This window comes from Dama dama, chromosome 15 (genome assembly GCF_033118175.1).
Source record: "Dama dama isolate Ldn47 chromosome 15, ASM3311817v1, whole genome shotgun sequence".
NCBI classification, from domain to species: Eukaryota; Metazoa; Chordata; class Mammalia; order Artiodactyla; family Cervidae; genus Dama; species Dama dama.
The window spans coordinates 16854811-16874576 of record NC_083695.1 but is presented as its reverse complement, the minus strand read 5'-3'; the positions used below and the strand labels follow the sequence as shown (position 1 = coordinate 16874576).

The window sequence follows — 19766 nt, the reverse complement described above, 5'->3', positions numbered from 1 at the left end:
ATGCACCCTTTACCTCTGCCCTACTCATTACAGTTTCCTTCTGAGGCGATGACCCATACCCACCTCATAGTGCCATGCTAACAATTCACCAGGGGAGCGCATATGAACCCGACCCAAACGAGGCAGCAATAATCAGCAGGCGCAAGTTCTAAGTACAGCTGCTTAAACTACCTTGAGATGGCTCCTCCTGTGACCTCTCGAAGAAGGCGGCAGTGATGGGGAACGAACTCCAAGAGTTTATCATACATGAGCTGGAGATCACTCAGATGACTATCAACAATCTGCTCTAGAATCACCTATTAAACGAACAGCATTTTAAAAAAGCATCTCAAAGAGAGGTATGAATTACACACTACAGGAAAAATAGAGAAAACCTCAAAAGTATGCTTCCTCATGCCCCCTCCTCCCCAGCTAACATGTTTTCTAACAGTAACAACTATACTCAGAATGAGTTTCAGGATTTGGAAGCACAGCTCTGACCCAGGGGAGACACAGGCTGGGTGACAGAGACTGGCCTGAAGCCGGAAAGCCAAGCACATTTGCCTCCTCCCCTCCTGAGACTGAAAACAAAATAAAATGACACTTTCTCATAACAACAGCCCCTCCCTGTACTGACCTCGGCCGTTTCTTCTACCATAATTTAGATCAGGGGAAGGCGTGAGACAGAGAAAGATGGCAATATATATTTTATTTTACTTTTTTATCTTTTGTGTTAAGGTTGAGAGTCAAGAGGTTAATGACAAGCATACAAATTTAAAAAAAAATTAAAATGTGGCCTTGGTTTATTTAATATGTCACTGAAACATCAAATGTTTCTATCATTTAGCACATTAGGTTCAGTTCAATGAAAAACAAAGGCATAAGTTAGTAACGATTTTCACTTACTGAGACAGAAATAATGTAGGTAATTTGTCTTTTTCATTCTTATCAAGTTAGGTAAGAAATATAACAGGATAGGAAGAGAGGAAACTGACAGATCATTTATTTTTAGTAAACTCTAATAAAAGCTGAAAGGATTACTGAAGTTAATCCTTACATTTCATTTTTATCAATGGGATTCCATTTCCCCCATTTATAAATGGAAGGCTTTCATCCCAAAGTCACAGTGAACAGGGCTTTGTGCTTACTGGACAGGAAGGGCATCCACACTGACAGAGCACTGAAGAGAGTCTGCAAACACTGAGGAGGGGCCTGTGACTTTTATCAGTTTGAACCAGATGAAGCTGCCATTTTTGTGTGTCAGAAAACGTTGCGTATAGGCAACTTCATATGGTACAGTCTACATCCCGGCTGCTCAAAGGCAGAATATGCTTACTTTCCAAAGTGTAACTGCATCCTTGGAGATGAAGGACACTGGATAGTCAAGTTCTGGACTTAGGGTATTATGCTGCTAATTTGCCTATGAAAGTCCTGCATCAGTGACTATTTCCTCCCTCCCACCTTCCTGGCTAAGAGACTCCTCAGTATTCAAGACTTAGGCCACATCTCTGTGAAGACAACCTTCAGCACAGACTTTCCATGGTCAGGGTTTCAGCAGGCTCCCTTACCAGGAACTTACACTGCGGTTTTGGTATCTGCTTACTTGTTCCATTTTACCCACTAGACCAGTAGTTAAAAATTCATTTTAAGAATTTAGTGGCAAATAACTTACATACCATAAAACTGACCTAAAAATGTTTTGATACATTCCTTCTCCCTAGGCAAGACCCTCCTCCCACTAAATTAACATGATCCCTGGGCTACAGCATCACTAAGAAACACTGAGAAGTGCCTGACTCCTGCATGCTGGTTGTCACCACCAGGGACCAACCTTTTCTTACAACTGATGGTACTACAGTAACTGAGAATCTTTACAGAAAGGCCTCTAAACTACCCCTTACACCCAGTAAAGCATCCAAGACAGAGCAGATGCTCTATGAACATCTGCTGAATGAAGGCCTGATTCAACAGTACACAAACCTCATCTACGTAGGGTTTCACGAGGACTTGACCAACTAACGCCTCTGCATCCCGTGTCTTGTCAATTGTGGCGTAAGTCCGTAGGCAGTGCCGAATAATATCGACACTGGAAGTCTGAAGACCTTCTAACAGGAGGCCTTCCAGTGACTGTTGTAACATGGCTGTAATACCAGCTATACGCTGCAAGAAAGACAGGTTAAAAAGCTCCAGTTGTAATCATTTCTAAAGATCCAAACACACACATAACAAATTTCTTATTCCAACAGAAGATATGTAAAATTAAATATTAACATTTTCTGGAAAGGAACAATGAATCTCTCCTCCTCTTCACATCTCTTTGTAAGTTAATCTTTGCTGTATCAAAGGAGGATTTGGATATCACTTCAGAATGAGGTTCTTTTAAGCTACAGAGTAAATCTGACAAACATGATGATTCTAAAGTCCAGTCAAGAGTTTTGGATAAATTAATTCTGACTAAATCATATAGTGTGTCAAGTTACATGAAATTTAGAATTAATTTTACCCTGATAATTCAGAGAATATGCCTGTGTCTTTACACAAAATCTATAATGTGCGACACTTAGGAGGCAGGGGCCTAAAAAACAAAACCTGAAAGAGAAAATTCAAAGCTAGTTTCAAAATCCTGCAGATCAACAACTGTCAGAACAATACAGGCATCCCTTGGTGATACTGCAGGTGTGGTTCTAGGCCACCACAGTAAATTGACTACTATCACAATAAAGTCAGGTATGGGGGTTTCTTGGATTCTCAGCAGATATAAAGGGTATGTTTATACTGTGCTACATACAGTATATTGAGTTTACAAAAGCATTATGTGTAAAAAAAACAAGATATAGACCTTAATTACTTGAATTAAAAAATGCTTTATTGCTAAAAAATGCAACCATCATGTGAACCTTAAGTAAGCTATCATCATTTTGCTGGTGGAGGTTTGAAATACTGTGAAAACTACCAGAATGAGATACAAAGATAACAGCACTTGAAGTGAGCAAGTGCTATTAAAAGGGTACTAGCATGGTGATAGACCTGCTTGATGCAGAGTTGCAATAAACCTTCAATGAAGAAAAAAAAAAAAGTGCAGTATCTGTGAAACACAATAAATCTAAGGGCAATAAAACAAGGTCTGCCTGTACCAGGTAAAACCAAAATTATTTAGCAAATTCCTAAATACTGAAGTGTGAAAATCTAAAACAACACTTACTGGTCTTATTTTGTCCAAAAGAGGCAAGCCTTTGCTTTGAACAGCATGAAACTGTAACTGATTAAATTCTGTGGCAATTCTCTCCAAAATTTGTCCAGTCAAAAGCGGGCTAGTGGAGACAATTAAAAAGAGTTAATTCCTAAAGGTTTTTAATTTCCAAGAATATATCACATGATCAGCAATCCTGATGCTTTCATTGTGCTTTTCCATAGCCCCCTTGTTATAAGGTCGAAGCTATAGCATCCTTTGTGCCATGAGCTTTTACAGCATGTTCTAGGACAGCGGAATACTAGAATAGTTACGTATAAGCCCCTGACACTGCCAGGCCCCGACCACAGGGTCCAGCCGAGAAGCAAGAGCTGGCCCAGGCCAGTGTGGGTGTTTACATCTCCTCCCCCAGCCTCCCTCATTCAGGGCCTTCTTCATTGTTAACTTCCCTTCCCTCTCTGTAGCTCTACCCGGTTATTTACATTGCCCTGGTTTTCCCTCCTCTACAACTCAAAGTTGCTGATCTGAATTTTTAAAAAGTCCTCGAAGGTGATTCTGAGCAAGAAACGGCATAATATCTATTACATTAAAGACAGAATACCACAAAGGACCAGTGTTATAGAAAAAGACATTGTGATGCATTTCTATCAAAGGAAGAGTAGGAATGGACAAAAATGGAAAGAAAACAGGAAGGCAGGCATGGTGGATGTCGAGTGAGGATAAGCTGGCAGGAGCTGCCAAGGCAGCTGAGGGCAAGAGACTTGGAACAGTCTGAGACAAACAGCCCCCCTGGATGGGTCAGAAGGGATGACCCATCAAGTGGGGTCACAAACAGTCGAACATGACTGAGCAACTCAACTGAACTGAGGGCCTACTACATGCCAGGTATGGGCTGACGGCACCTCAGTGTCAGACAACCCTGCCAGAGGAGCTCCCGTTAGCCTTCCACTGTCAATGACACCAGGAGTTGAGTTCCATGGCTCAGGCTGCCCAGTGGAATATACAGCACAAATCTGTCCACGGCACCACGGTGCTTCCCATGGTGCTGGTATGAGCTACTCATTTTCTGAGTCACTCACCTACCTGGCTGATTTAAAATTCAGACTAGAAAGATAAGAAGACAGTTGCAGTATGTAACAAAGAAAATGGTCATCTTTTTCTAATTTCACAAGTTGTTTTTTTTTTGTTGTTGTTGACAAACGTTAACTAAATGTGCCTATCCTGTTTCTTAATGATGTAATGCTAGGGTAAGATACATAAGTGGCAATACTCTGAGTATTACTCTGGTCTAAATGAATTTAGGAAAGATGAAAGCTATTTCACATCTTGCAGATCAACAAAATTTTGCCAGTGCTTCTATAAGGCAATTCCAAAGATAAAATTCTTCCAGTAAAAGCACACTCGTCTGATTCCCCGTGAAGTGATGTATTGGAACTGTGGCCCATAACCATAAAGGCTTTATAAGGATGTATTATAAACTTTACCATCTCACACCCTCCATTTTCCACAAGCTACACTCAAAAACACTGTTTACCATAGACTTGGCTTTTCTTCTTTTTCAGAAATGAATTTTAACTAAAAAAAAAAAAAAAGAATTTAGGCTAGTTGTAGAGTATTAATTTATGTAATATTTAGTAAAGAAAATACTTACCTGCTTGCTTCTAGTGCAGATGTTTCTTTAGGATGTTGAGAATTTAAGATTTTTTCAATTTTCTCAACCGATCGAATAACCTGTATAAGCCGCAACACACATATCTATAAAATAATAATTAAGCAAAAGAAAAGTTATCATGATATTTAATCTTAATCATCTTATTTCCCCATTCTAAATACAGGGAAATACAAAGCAAAAAGTCAACTTACAGTATGTAGGGCATTCTATATTTTGAATACTTCTACATAAAACTGAATTCCCAAGAATGAAAATCTTAATTTTAGGTGTCAAGGAAAAGCATATTTTCAATATTCTACTGCAAGTTTATAGTTAAAAAAAGAAGAAAACTAGACTTTTTGTTTTCTCATTTCCCACGCTTTTATTCCTTTCTTTTCCTATCTTAAATGAACCTCTCTATAGGTATTACATTTATTTTCTTATGACCCTTTTTCATGTTGTAACTGTAGCTTCTGATCATCTTTATCTTATTTACATGTATATGACACAATTATATGCTTAAGCATCAATTCATCAGACATTATTACACAACATTATCAAAGAAGTTAAGCATTATAAAAAAACCCATCCTTAAAAGAACAGAAAGATATAAAGTCACTCATTAAACAAATAGTTACCAGAACCTACTGTATAGCACAGGGAATTCTATTCAGTGCTCTGTGGTGACCTAAATGGGAAGGAAATCTAAACATGAGGGGATATATGTGTATGTGTAACTGATTCACTTTGCTGCACAGCAGAAACTAAAACGTTGTAAAGCAACTAGACTCCAATAAAAATTAATTAGAAAAAGACAAAATAAAATATGTAAATAGTTACTGAGCCCCTATTGTGCACCTGACATTGTTTCAGGAAGGGAGGACACGAGTGAACAGGCAAAAAGTCCCTGCTCTCACAAAGCTTACAATCTTTTCTAGAAAGGCACTACATTCTTGAAATCTCTGGACAAAAGCTGATAATTGTCTCAAATCCTAATCCTATTGTATCCAATAATAATGGATATATGTATATGTTATATATTATTATAATATATATAATAATGGACATATATTATAATGTAACATATATTCATTAAAGTCATAAAACTACTAAAAATTAAAAGTAGTGCATGCAGATGTACAGTTAAGAAGTGGAAACAAAAGAAGTAAATGTGGCAGAACGAGAGAGCAACACACTAATTTTTCAACCTGCAGCAGAACATTGGAAGGGTTGGCCTTAGGAGGCTTACTTGCTCCCGAATCACTAAAATTTGAACATCTCCTTTACAAGGGTGCTGAGAAATTAGTTTTATGCCTGTTAAACTTTAAAGTGCTTCACTGATACCAGTTATTCCTGTGTCTTATTCTGGAAAAACTGAGGAATGTTAATTTTGTGTCCATTGGGTACCTCTAAAATTCTGCTTTATTTCAAATAGTTAACATGACATTATAAGCACAGAAACAGTTTTGGGAGGACAAAAAAGAGTTTCATATGGTGAGAAGTTGAGAAGACATGAGGCTTTGAGCTGGCATGTAGCATAAGAAGTCTACATTTAAAATTTTTGATGCTATCATTAATAAAGCACAAGAAGAATATGCAATATTCTTTGTCTTTTTCTTCAATTAGTTACTTTACCACACCCTTTTTATTTATAGGACTTCAATCAGCCAAGGAGTGAGAAGACCTGGGCTCCAGCTCTGGCTGAACCCCTCAGGAGCCTGGCTGATTGCTGATGCCTAAAGAGAAAGGAAGATCCCACACTTCTCTCTGCAAAGGTACCAAGAGGAGTATATCACACCACATCCATGAAAGTGCCGTTAGCTCCAAGGTGCTACCATAAGCCCGTGTTTAACAGTATGACTCAAGGATACCTTTTTTTTCCTAATGTCCTCTTGTTTAGACATTCGTTCATCTACTGCCCGAATTCCTTCACTGACAGATGACCGAAGACTCTTTAAAAAAATAAAGAAAACATACTGCAGAAATTGTTTTGTGGCATTACGAAACTTATACATTAAATTCCACGTAACTTAATTATATTTGGGCCAGTATTATGTAGATGTTGACAAAAATACATAATATTAAATACAACTGCTGTTGAGGGTACTCATGATTTGAGGGCAAAATGACATATAAAGCCAAGATCACAGAGGATTAACGGCCAAAAGAATAATAATATTGGGTTGGCAAAAAAATTAGTTTACTTTTTACCATAAGATGGCTCTAGTAGTGCTTGGCTGTCTTTAATTTCATTAGAAATAATTTTGTAAGACAGTATTGTGACAGTTGTCATATCAGTATGCATTAAAAAAAAACCAAGACTACTGAATTTTTGTGTAGTCATTTTAATATTAAAGGAGAAAAAAAGTAACATTTTCTGTGTATTATGCCTTATTATTTCAAGAAAGGTAAAAATACAACTGAAAAGCAAAGTAAGATTTGTGCAATGTATGGAGAAGGTGCTGTGACTGACTGAAGTGTCAAAATGGCTTGCAAAGTTCTGTGCTGGAGACTTCTCACTGGATAGATTTGGCCACGGTTGAAACTGAAGCAATTGAAGTTGACAGCAATCAAATCGAGACCTTAACTGAGAACAATCAATGCTATACCATGCAGGAGATGGCAAACATACTCAAAATATTCAAATCGACTGTTGAACACCATTTGCACCAGCTTGGTTATGTGAATCATTTTGATGTTTGGGTTCCACATAAGTGATGTGAAAAAAGAACCTTCTTGACCGTATTTCCACAGGGAATTTTCTACTTAAAAGTAACAAAAATGTTTAATTTTTAAAACAAATTGTGACAGGAGAGAGAAAAGTGAATTGCTGTTGTTGTTCAGTTGCTCAGTTGTCCCCGTGGACTACAGTATGCCAGGCTTCCCTGTCCTTCACTATCTCCCAGAGTTTGCTCAAACTCACGTCCATTGAGTCGATGATGCCATTCAACCATCTCATCCTCTGTGGGTACAATTATGTGGAATGGAAGAGCTCGTGGGGCAAGCAAAATGAACCACCACAATCATACGTAAGGCTGCTCTTCATCCACAAGTGATGCTGTGTATACGGTGGAATTGAAAGGGAATTGTCTATAATGAGCTCCTTCTGGAAAACCAAATGATTAATTCTAACAAGTACTTGCTCCCAATTAGACAAACTGAAGGCAGCACTAGTCAAGAGAAAACGCATAATCTTGCATCAGGATAACTCAAGACCACGTTTCTTTGATGAACAGGCAAAAACTGTTACAGCTTGGCTGGGAAGTTCTCATTCATCCACCATAGTCACCAGGCATTGCACCTTCAAATTTTCACTTATTTTGGTCTTTACAAAATTCTCTTAATGGAAAAATTTCAATTCCCTGGAAGACCATAAAAGACACCTGCAACAGTTCTCTGCTCAAAAATATAAGAAGTTTTGGGAAGATGGAATTATGAAGCTGCCTGAAAAAAAACAGCAGAAGGTAGTGGAACAAAACTGTGAATACACTGTTCAATAAAGTTCTTGGTGAAAATGAAAACTGTGTCTTTTATTTTTACTTAAAAACCAGTGGAACTTGCTGGCCAACCCAATACATATACAATCACCGTCATACGTGGTCAGAGTACAGAAAGAACCCTCTGAATCAAACACTAGGAAAATCTGGCCCACGGGATGGAACTCGAGTCTGACTTGGAGAGCTGGTGGAGGAGAGCAGTCACTGGAAGACAGAGGGTGGAAAGATGCAACTGACAGGGCACACTCAGGGTTGCAGGGTGCCAGCAGGCTTCGTTTCGGAAAGAAGTAGAAATAAACGGGGGGTGGGGAGATTTAGGAGAATTTTAGACTAGATTCTATCAGGAACTAAACAATCCTTAAGCACTGATACTTCATGATGCCATGTTGTTCTAAGGATATTACGAATCAAGGAGTAAGGAACAGAATGGCCACAAAAAGGCAGCTCATAGGTGGAAAAACATGTCCAGAAGCTAATAAATTAAACAAAATATGAAGACTCAGGCCAAAGCAAAGGTAAAAGAAACGATTAGAATAAACTAGACATGGCAACCCACTCCAGTACTCTTGCCTGGAGAATCCCATGGACGGAGGAGCCTGACAGGCTACATACAGTCCATGGGGTCACAAGAGTCAGACACGACTCAGCGACTAAATCACCACCACCAGACAAATCACAAAAATTTTATAGAAAAGTGAATTAATTCATTCAATAAACATGAAATGTCTACTAACCGTCAGCCAATGAGGATACAATGATGAATTAGATAGAAACAGTCTTATCCCTCAATGATCTTAGAATCTCAGAGAAGCTTCTTGAGTTGAGATTAAAAAGGCAGGTGAGGTCTACAGGTGATGAGGAGAAGGGTGGTTATAAAGACAGCTGCAGAGTAAGGGACAGTAGGTGGTGCTGGCAGCTGGCAGTGTAGGACAAGAGCCTGAAGGCATGAGGGCAGTCGAGGAAGTTCAAGCACAGGTCAGCAGAGTGGAGAGAGTTCAGAGAGAAGAGTGGAAGGTTAAAAAAGGATGGGGTTTGGGAAATGTCATGGCTACAGGTTGGGAGACGGACGAGGAGTCCTGAAAAGGAGGCAGGAAGGCCACACAGAGGCTGGTGTGGAATCCAGCAGCAGACCAAAAACTTCATTCTCTTCCATTCCAACAAAAGGCACTTTAATAAGCTTTGTAAAATTCAAACAAGACACAAACTTTCAAACAATCTGCTAGTTCAAGGCACAGCTCACAACTTAACCTCTTTTACGAATTTTTCTTGCCTACCCTCCTCGGGACTTCTCAGCCTTGACATTCCCATTGTCCTGCATTTCCTACAGTTTTATCCAAGCAGAACCTCTTTACTACATTATCTACTGAGAGCCCTGCATGTGCCAGGTACTGTCTCGAGGCAAGGAGCATAAGGCCACGTGGTCTGGCATGGTCCAGTGCTGACACACACAGTAAGTGACGGTGCGGTGCTTCACAACAAAGGGAGGATGGAGGGCGAGGCGCCTAGCACAGCCCAGAGGGTGAGGCGAGGGCAGGGTGGCAGTTTTCTGTTGGAGGTGATACCAAAACTCCCTTTCCACCCGGATGAAGTCCCTGGTCTCATGGATTAGGGGCAGACAGTTCCATTCCCAAGGGAGAGATGTTCTCAGAGAAACTAGGTATTACACGACATTTATATGACCCTTCAGTTACATCAGGGGTTAAATGGCTGGTATAAACTGGTCCACGAATCTAACTACATATAAAATATTGTCTGGGAAAACACTTGTAAAATGACAAATTTTAAAATATAAGTAAGCCAGTTCTAAGCTGGAGACCACTTATACATGGGTGAGGTGGTATTGACAAATTTAAAATCTGAAATACCCTTCTCCTCCTCCCCGACATTTAAAAGTGTCTACTCTTGAGAATTTGCCGTCTTCAAACCAAATACGTTTCTTAGGTTGTAATATCACATGCAAATCATTTACATTTTGAATGTATTATACTATAATCATGGAACATTAAAAAACACCGACAACAATCACAACAATCTAACAGATTAATAAAAGAATTCTTGGAGAAGGCAAACAACTGTAATATGCTTTATGGAAGCTTGTTTACTGTTATTTGGGGACTTACCAGAACCTCTTCTCGTAACTGTCCCAAAGGCACAGAAAGCTGATTGAGGGCCTTGTCCATACCAACCTAAAGGCAAAATCATGTTGGCACAAACATATCAGGGCCAGGATTAACAGTGAAGCCTATGCTTAATGATCAAAGCAGTATTAGACTTAGGTTATTCTTTCTGTACAATTATATGCTGCTAGTAACTAGGTAACAAAAATGTTATCTGGCCATAAATACTGCTCACTGAATGTGAAAAACCTATTGATATATAAAAACTATAAAAGTAAGGAAAGTCATAATAAATGAAAAATTCCTATGCACAATTTGCCTTTGGGTGAAATTTTAAATGACTTAAAAAACTAACAGGAAAAATAGCTATCTCTGTTGTTTATGATATTCAACCAGCTGATATGAAAGTCTGATGGACTACATCTCTCCTAAGCATTATTACAACCCTTCAGAAAAATCCAAATTAAATAGGATGGAAATAAAATTTTCAGGGTTTCTAATCCTACTGGAACATTTATCTTAGTGGTGTATTTCCCAAAAGCAAATATGGCTCATTATTCTCAATGCTTCTTGAAATTCCCATAGAGATGGCTATTTTCCATACCTCTTTTGACAAACAGACTTGAAAACAAAATATGAACCAGACTTTCACAAGTATGAAAACTCAAGTATTTCTTAACAACTTTTCTAAGTAATTGATATGCTTCTTATAAACAATTCCTACATTTTTATAAATGTATAAAAATAGGCTTCTTAATGATCAATATTGGCCAATGTTTTCTCAACCTATCTCTGGCTAACACATGTACCTGAAAGTAAATGAAACATTTCCTTAAGAAGAGTTAGTTGATAGCTGCTCTCGGAAATTAGTCTAAACTGGTGAGATTTCATGAGAATCAATTAGCAACTAACAAAAACAAACACTCTTGGCATTGCTATCCTTTACTTTTCACCACTTCTTAGTAAGTCATTCAAAAAATAATCAAACTAAACACAAAACATGCGTAAAAAAAAGTTTAGTTCCTTTATTAATCAAGATTAGCAATCCCTTCAAGTTTCTGGGGGAAAGAAAATAACTAAAAGGTTTCTAAAAAGACTTAGAGCTGTTAAGAATAAACATGAGTGAGAAAAAGTGTGCAGTACATGTGTAAATACACTGACAGGTAGGAACTGTGGATTTCAAGTTTACCAGGTTTGTTGACAGGTTGACAAAGTCTGCGTAGTCCTTGTTGATGAGCTCAACCATGGCTGTTTTAAGCAGCTTATAGTAGAGCTCCAGGTCATCTCTGAGTGCTTCCAGCTGGACTCGCTTCCGACAGTCAGACACAAAGTGATCGACATCAAAGTCTTCCTGAAAATAAAACCAGAAAAAAAGAATTATTGCAACAATATCACATTTTACATATACAAACAAGAGGAGAGAGAACAACAGAGAAACGCCATTCTATTCATCTGAAAGGTTAACTGCGGTCAGGATAAAGCACTTTACAACACACAGGACAGAAAGGCGCTTGCACACTGTCAAGGTGCCAAGAGGGAGGCCCCTGACCAAGAGCATTCTCTCCTGCTGCCTAAGTCCCAAAAGGGATTTCATTTGTTTTTAACTACACACATTCAACAGGCTCTTCTCAGGACAGAAGTAGTTCCTTTTCCCTTAAGTTTTAAAAGTAACAGATATTCACTGTGACAATTTCAACCTATAAACAAAGCCATCCCTCAGTATCCATGGGGGCCTGTTTTCAGGACCCCCAAAGACACCAAAATCTAGGTATGTCCTAGTCTCTAAAATAAAATGGCACAGTATTTACATACACTTTAAATCATCTCTAGATTACAAAATACCTAATACAATGTAAAAGTTATATAGATCATTGAAAATACTATGTAAATAGTAGCCAACTATTTGTCATAGCAAATTCAAAAATTTTGTGTTTTGAAACTTTCTGGAATTTTTTTTTCCCAAATATTTTCACTGTGAGGATGGATGAGGTAACATCCATCACACAGTTACAAATTTCCTTTTCTTGCTATGGTAAATTTTAAAATTTACTCTCTTAAACTTTCAAATACACAGTACAGTATTATTAACTATAGTCACCATGCTATACATCACATCCCCATGATTTATTTAACTAATTAACTAGAACTCTGTACCATTTGACCCCTTCACCCATTTCGTCCATTCCCCACCCCACCACCAATCTGTTCTCAGTACCTTTGAGTTAATTTTTGTTTTGTTTTATAGATTTCACATAAAAGTGAGATTGTGATCATCTTTCTCTAACTGATGTCATGTAGCATTAATGCCCTCAAGGTCCATCCACATTGCCACAAATGGCAAGATTTATTTCTTTTTTTAAAATATTTTATCATTTTTGGTTGTGCTGCATCTTCAGTGCTGCATGCGGGCTTTCTCTAGTTGTGGCGAGCAGGGGTTACTCTGTGTTGCGGCTTGCGGACTTCTCATTGTGGTGGTTTCTCTTGTTGTGGGCAACGGACTCCAGAACACAGGCACAGTAGCTGTGGCTCAGAGGCTCATCTGCTCTGTGGCATGCTGAATCTGCCCGGACCAGGGATCAAATCTGTGTCCACTGAATTGGCAAGCAGATTCTGAGCCACTGTATTGTTGTAGAAACCAGTACTCGAGAAACCAAGCACCACACTGGGAGAGTTGGAGAATTCACGTTTACTACGCCGGCGGGCCCAGAGCAGTTAACACTCTAAGCTCTGAGCCCCAAACAGAGGGGTTACAGAGTGTTCACAGACAGACTATAGTGGGCAACACTAGCTGCTAATAGGCTGGTTTACACGAAGCAGTTTCGTGTGCACGGGAACAGCAGTCAAGATGGGGAGGGGAATGCCTGACCTTTACACGGAAAGGCATGATTAAGCAGGTTTACAGGGGCTGGGGAATTGCAAAGAGCAGGACAAGGGTTCCTCGTACCAGTTCCTTGTACCTTAAGTCCCCACTTTCTGAGACTACGTGACCTACCCGATCCAGACTCTGCAAGGAGCAAGCTGAGTTACACAGGCAGAACGAGCAGGAGGTTATGTCAAATTTTAACTTTTCCTTTTCAGTACCACCAGGGGAGTCTAGGTTTAGTTCCTTTTCATGGCTGAATAATATTCCTGTGTGTGTGTGGTGTGTGTGTATATAATGGTTTCTTCATCTATTCATCTATTGATGGATACTAAGCCTGCTTCCATGTCTTGACTATTGCAAATAATACTGCAGTGAACACTGGGGACCTACAAGTGTAAGCCTCACCGGCCACCAAAGCCAGGTGACCTAGAGATGTCTCTGGGCAGCAACTGCAAACATCGGGGCACCAGACAAGTACCCAAGTTCCTTTCTAGGAGATACTGTCCAGCTGGAATGAGGCAGAGAGAGCAAAGATGGCTCCTGCCAGCCTCCAAGCCCCCAGAGAATGTTAAATGAGAGGCCGGCCCCTCAGGCTGATGCTTTAAGATAAACAAGCCTCTTTCACAGAAAGTCTGGGCCCTTTTCAGCCACTGTCCCTGTGCCAGGCCCCAGGAGGGTGACCAAGTTCATGCTGCCCTTCAAAAGCTGTTTCTCACATCATGAGCCTGGTGGGTCTTGCAGATGCCAGTTCCACTGACTTTCAAAGGTAGATGTTTGGGGGCTCATCTCCCAGGTGCAAGTCTTTAAAGGAGGGGCACCAAGTTTAGGGTTCAGACCCTTCACTTCTCAGGGAGCAGCTGGGGATGGTAGCTTCCTTCCAATTGTGGGTCACCATGCTGGCAGTGAGGTGGAGGGTGAGACCATGTCTCAGCCTCTCCTATCCACTTTGATGTGGGTTGTTTGCCAGATGTGCAGGAGTTGCTCAGAGGAGGAAACTATTCCATGTGTAGCTACTGATTTCATGTGTCCATGGGAGGAGGTAAGTATTGTAGGATCCTCCTTGAATGAAACTCTTGACCTTTTTCTATGTTCACACACACACGCACACAAACACACACACATACACAGAATCTTAATAAACCTTTTCTAAGCTATTTTTCTCCTTTTACACATAACTTCAATATCTTTTCATAATACATATTAATTGGTATTGACATTTTATATGGATGTTGAGTATTCAACTGAACAGATTTTTAAAATCTTTCAAAACCAACTCCCAAGCACTGTTCACAGAATCATTATGCCCTGTTTCCCTTTATAACATTCTGATGCCCCTGGTAGGAACACAGACAGCAAATTACTGTCTACTTATGACTCTGGTACTAACTGAGCCGTTTAGTTATCAAGTATCAGGTACGATGATTCCCAAACTTGTTAAGGCCACTTATACTTGTCACCAAAATTACATAATTTTATTAAACATTGTATAAACCAACAAAATATAAGTACAAAATGATAACTGTTTTCATGAAAACTAAGGCAGATGCTTTGCAAAGACCTGATACTGAGAAGCTGATAAGACAATTTTTGCTGAATTATATTAAATATATGAGATGACCATGAACCAGGTAGTGCTGTGGGGAGGAGGATCATACAAATCTTGAAGGATTCTATACCAGATTCTCTGCAAATGCCTTGGGGTTCTCATTCAACTTAAAGTACAACAAAAAAAAATCTAATTCTCAGACAGATTTTCAGAGAAAAGAGTTTCACACCACATCAGTGTAGAACAAATGTACACATATGTTAAGGACAACATGCACCATTCCATAGGAGTACTTATAAAAACTGACTTTCTTAATTAATCACCCAAACACCTGCTATAATAGTGTCAGATAAGAGATTTCTTACCAAACTATAATTTCACAGCCACCTAGTGAAAGACCATCGGTTTCTTTTACTTCTTGAGACTACTTCAGATAACACCTTAGACTCACAGTTACACAACAATCACAGAAAGAATGTGAGGGCAGGACTCAGCCTGACATCTTGGCCTTGGTACTGACCGGCCATATGACTCTATGCGGAGCACTCAGCTTGTCACTTTGAAAGTATAAACTTCAAATGGATGAAGTTCAGATCTGAACTTCATGATGGCATTCTAAATCATATAACTTGAGCTCTAACAAATGCTATTAGGCAATATTAGTGCTCAGTTTGCCATTTATATATTTGTTCTTGGATAAACAAATGTTGCCCCACACAAGAGAAGATGACTGAGAACACCTGTGAATATGGGATCAGGCAGCTTTTGCTCTGACAGCAAACGACTTCAGACTCACAGTGGCATGTAATAACTGCCACATTTCATTTCCCAGAGAGTTTCACTTTACACTGTAGATTTACTAAACATACAGCAATTGATATTATTATCTAGAAAACATCCACATGGAAGAGAATGAATTTAGATACCAACCTCACACTATACACAAAAATTTAACTCACGATAGATTAAAAGACAAATAGAAGAGCTAAAACAATCAAACTCTAAGAAGAAAACAGGTGAAAATCTGTGTGCCCTTGAATTAGGCAGTCATTGACAAAAAAAGCATCAAGATAACAGATAAACTGAACTCAATCAAAATTAAAACCTGTGTGTTAAAACACATTATTTACAAAGTGAGAAGACAACCCAGTGAATGGGAGAAAATATTGGCAAATCATGTATCTGACAAGGGTCTAATATCCAGAGTATAAAAACTCTTACAACTCAACAGTTAAAAGACAAATAAACCAATTAAAAAATTAGCAAAGGATCTGAACAGACATTTCTCCAAAGAAGATATACAAATAGCCAATCAGCATATAAGAAAGTAAAAACAACTCAAGAGTTTGGCTGTGATGTGGAAGAGAATGATATGAAAATGACTAGAGGCAGGAGGGTCAAGAGGAAGAGACCAAAGCAGGAGTGTGTTTGAAAGCCACTGGGTATGAGGTCAGAGAAGAGGTGAATCAGAGGGTGGGGACAGTACCAGGAGGTCTGGGCTCCAAGCACAGGGAGAAGTGGGGTAGGAAGGATCAACCTCAGGAAGGAAGATCCCTTTTCCAAACAGGCGAGGAGGAGAAAGGGAATGGGTACATATACAAGAATGGAGCTGTCATCAGTTAAGATGAAGAAGTTCCCATCTGATGGCACTTTTCTTCATATGAAGTCATATTTTTCTATTTGACTTCATATGAAGTCTATTTTTCTTCATAAAATAGAAGTCATATGCTGGGGTAGAAGGACAGATTTCAACAGCACACCTAGGTGAGTGGGTCTAATTTAACTTTGTTAGCAGCCTCTTCTCTCCCGTACTACTAGTATCTTATGTGCTATTTCATGTATTAGTTGGCTATCAACTCTCGCTAAGGATTTCTGTAGTTTTTAAGCTGACAAAACTAATGACATGATGTCATCACCACCTCTACTACCAAGTGACAGAGGTCCCCAAGTGATGGTACCTCTACTACCATCTGCCACTCTTGTCTTCTGATCACCTACATCCTTCACAAATCTGTCCTCTGCTCTGTATTTCTCATTAGATCTTACAAGGACCACTGAAGCATTTTAAGTAGCCTTTTTTCTCTATATTCAGAAAGGTAGTTGGTTGTTTCTTAAGCATTTATTAAATAACTTCCTAAAAGTCTGAGATACCACTACGACACTGAGTTAGGACTGAAATACATGTGCAAGAATGGCCCAAATCAAAATATTAGCTCATCAGTTCAAATCCAACATAATTTCCCCTTGAAACAGAACCCCATATTAACCTCAAGTAACCAGTGGCCCAGCATCCTCTAACACGGGTTCAATGCAAAAGACATGACGACGTCATTTCCTGCTTTCCACCTGACTGTAACTCATCAAGCGCAAACCCCTCAGCGCAGTACATGAGAACAACCTGCAGTCCCACCCAGCTGTCTTTTCCAATTCTGGTCATCCTCCCAGCCTCTTTGGACTAAGTCCAGTTTCTCAGCACACACTGTGGTCTTTCTGTGACCATACTCAAAAGCCTAAATCTTATCTACCCCTGTACTATCCAGTCTAGACTGCTGGTGGACACAAAGCAGGTGATCAACGAAGTGAAGTGATAGACACTCAGTCGTGTCCAACTCTCTGCAACCCCATGGACTGTAGCCCACCAGGCTTCTCAGTCCATGGGATTCTGCAGGCAAGAATACTGGAGTGGGTTGCCATTTCCTTCTCCAAGGTGATCAATGAGTGCCTGTTTATTAAATGAATGATTGCTACCATTGTCCTAACAGGGCCTCATCAAGTGTGTGACAAAGTTTCCTTTGACTGCAAACAAAGTTTCCAATGACTGGATTTTTTGAGAATAACCTCCTCTTCTAATGCAAATCAGACATTCTGGAACTTTCTCAGAAGCACAAATTATATAATATGCATTGAATCAGACAGACTTAAGAAATATAACCCCAAAGGCAAACTTTCTATCATTTCTGCCATGTGACCAAAACTTTTAAAATGTCTCTCTGAAGGAAACATAAATTGCAAGTAGCCTTTATCTCCAAGTCTCACTTAGAAAATCAACATTTAACACAGGGTGGGCTGTCCTATGTATTTTGCTTTTACGTGTGAAGCGGTCACACTTATTAGCACTAGAAACTACAGAGCACATTCAGAGGCTTAGGAGGCATGAAAGAATATGAAACTGCTGCCATTTCAGCCACCTCCCCAGTTTGCTCTCCCCTTCATCAAGTTCTACTTTAGAACTTATTTTGAGGTTTCCACTTTCTGAAGCCTCTCTTCCCAAAGGCTTTCTATCAGTTCAGAGCAAGAAACATGGTGGGGCTAGCAAGTCAGAAAGAATGCTGGTGTTGAGCCTGAAGGAAGCCTTGAAGAAGGCAAAGTTGGTGAAGCTAAGCTCTCTGTATTCTGAGATTCCTGAACAGAACAAAGCCCCTCATCTCTGCTTGTGCCTTGGCTTCTTTCAGCACACCTCGCCTCATCATGCTCTTTCTTCCTACCCTTGCTCCAGGACAGTTCTCAGCCAGCGGATGGAACAAAGCGTTTCTGGATCGGCAAGCTCACGTGGTACTCCCTTTCAAATGACGCCCTTCACCACAGAGGTTTAGCAGAAACATCACTGTACAAGGACAAGAGTGCATTATTCCTGGGTCTAGATGGCCTGCATGATAAAAATGACACAGCCACACTGGAGATGATCCAGATGTAAATGCTTTTTTCTTAAACTGCATCACTTAACTTTTTTGCTACAGCTGACATACACTGCTGTGCCAGTCCCAGGCACGCTGCAGAGCAGCTCGCCTGTGTGCACGCGTGGACCCACTCTGCCCGGGGCTCCTCTCCCACGTGGGTCACTGAAGTGCTGAGCAGAGCTCTCTGTGCTGCACAGTGAACCTCTGCTGATCTGATTTACATATGGTAGTGTGTATACGTTAATCCCAGTCTCCTAACTTATCACCTCTCCCCATGCTTCCCCTTCAGTAACCATACAGGGCTGGCTAGTCAAGGCTATGGTTTCTCCAGCAGTCATGTACGGATGTGAGAGTTGGACCATAAGTAAAGCTGAGCACTGAAGAATTGATGCTTTTGAACTGTGGTGTTGGAGAAGACTCTTGAGAGTCCCTTGGACTGCAAGGAGATCCAACTAGTCCATCCTAAAGGAGACTGGTCCTGAATATTCACTGGGAGGACTGACGCTGAAACTGAAACTCCAATACTTTGGCCACCTGATGCAAAGAACTGACTCATTGAAAAAGACCCTGATGCTGGGAAAGGTTGAAGGCGGGAGGAGAAGGGGACGACAAAGGATGAGACGGTTGGATGGCATCGCCAACTCGATGGACATGAGTTTGAGTAAACTCTGGGAGTTGGCAATGGGACAGGGAGGCCTGGCATGCTGCAGTCCATGGAGCTGCGAAGAGTCAGACATGACTAAGCAACTGAACTGAACTGAAACATAAATTTAATTTTGAGATCTGTGCATCTGTTTTGTAAATAAGTTCATTGGTTATCACTTTTCAGACTTCCCAGGTGGCTCTATGGTAAATAATCTACCTGCCAATGTAAACAAACATGGGAGACGTGAGTTTCACCCCTGGGTTAAGAATATTCCCTGGATAAGGAAATGGCAAACTACTCCAAGATTCTTTCCTGGAGAATCCCATGGACAGAGGAGCTTGGCAGGCTACAGTCCATGAGGTTTCAAAGAGTTTCTTAAGACTAAGCATACACACATGCATGTATCATTTTTATTAGAATCCAAATGTAAATGATATATTTGTCTTTGTCTGACTTGCTTCACTTAGTATGATAATCTCTAGGTCCATCCATGTAGCTGCAAATGGTATTACTTTGCTCTTTTTTATGAACAATATGGAAGTTCCTTTAAAAACTAAATATAGAACTACCATATCATTCAGCAACCCCACTCCTGGGCAT

The 19766-nt window shown here is 39.9% G+C and overlaps 1 protein-coding gene across 3 annotated transcripts in view; it reads right to left on the bottom strand.

Annotated features, from left to right (window-relative positions):
* COG2 (component of oligomeric golgi complex 2) overlaps positions 1-19766 on the bottom strand; it is a 42384-nt gene that overhangs the window by 21147 nt on the left and 1471 nt on the right. For all 3 annotated transcript variants that reach the window (XM_061161536.1, XM_061161537.1, XM_061161538.1), the window contains exons 2-8: positions 11624-11785; positions 10438-10503; positions 6692-6772; positions 4821-4924; positions 3182-3290; positions 1960-2139; positions 172-296 (exon numbers count right to left, since the gene is read on the bottom strand). In XM_061161536.1, coding sequence (XP_061017519.1) covers positions 172-296; positions 1960-2139; positions 3182-3290; positions 4821-4924; positions 6692-6772; positions 10438-10503; positions 11624-11785 — 827 coding nt within the window. The remainder of the gene's footprint in view (positions 1-171; positions 297-1959; positions 2140-3181; positions 3291-4820; positions 4925-6691; positions 6773-10437; positions 10504-11623; positions 11786-19766) is intronic.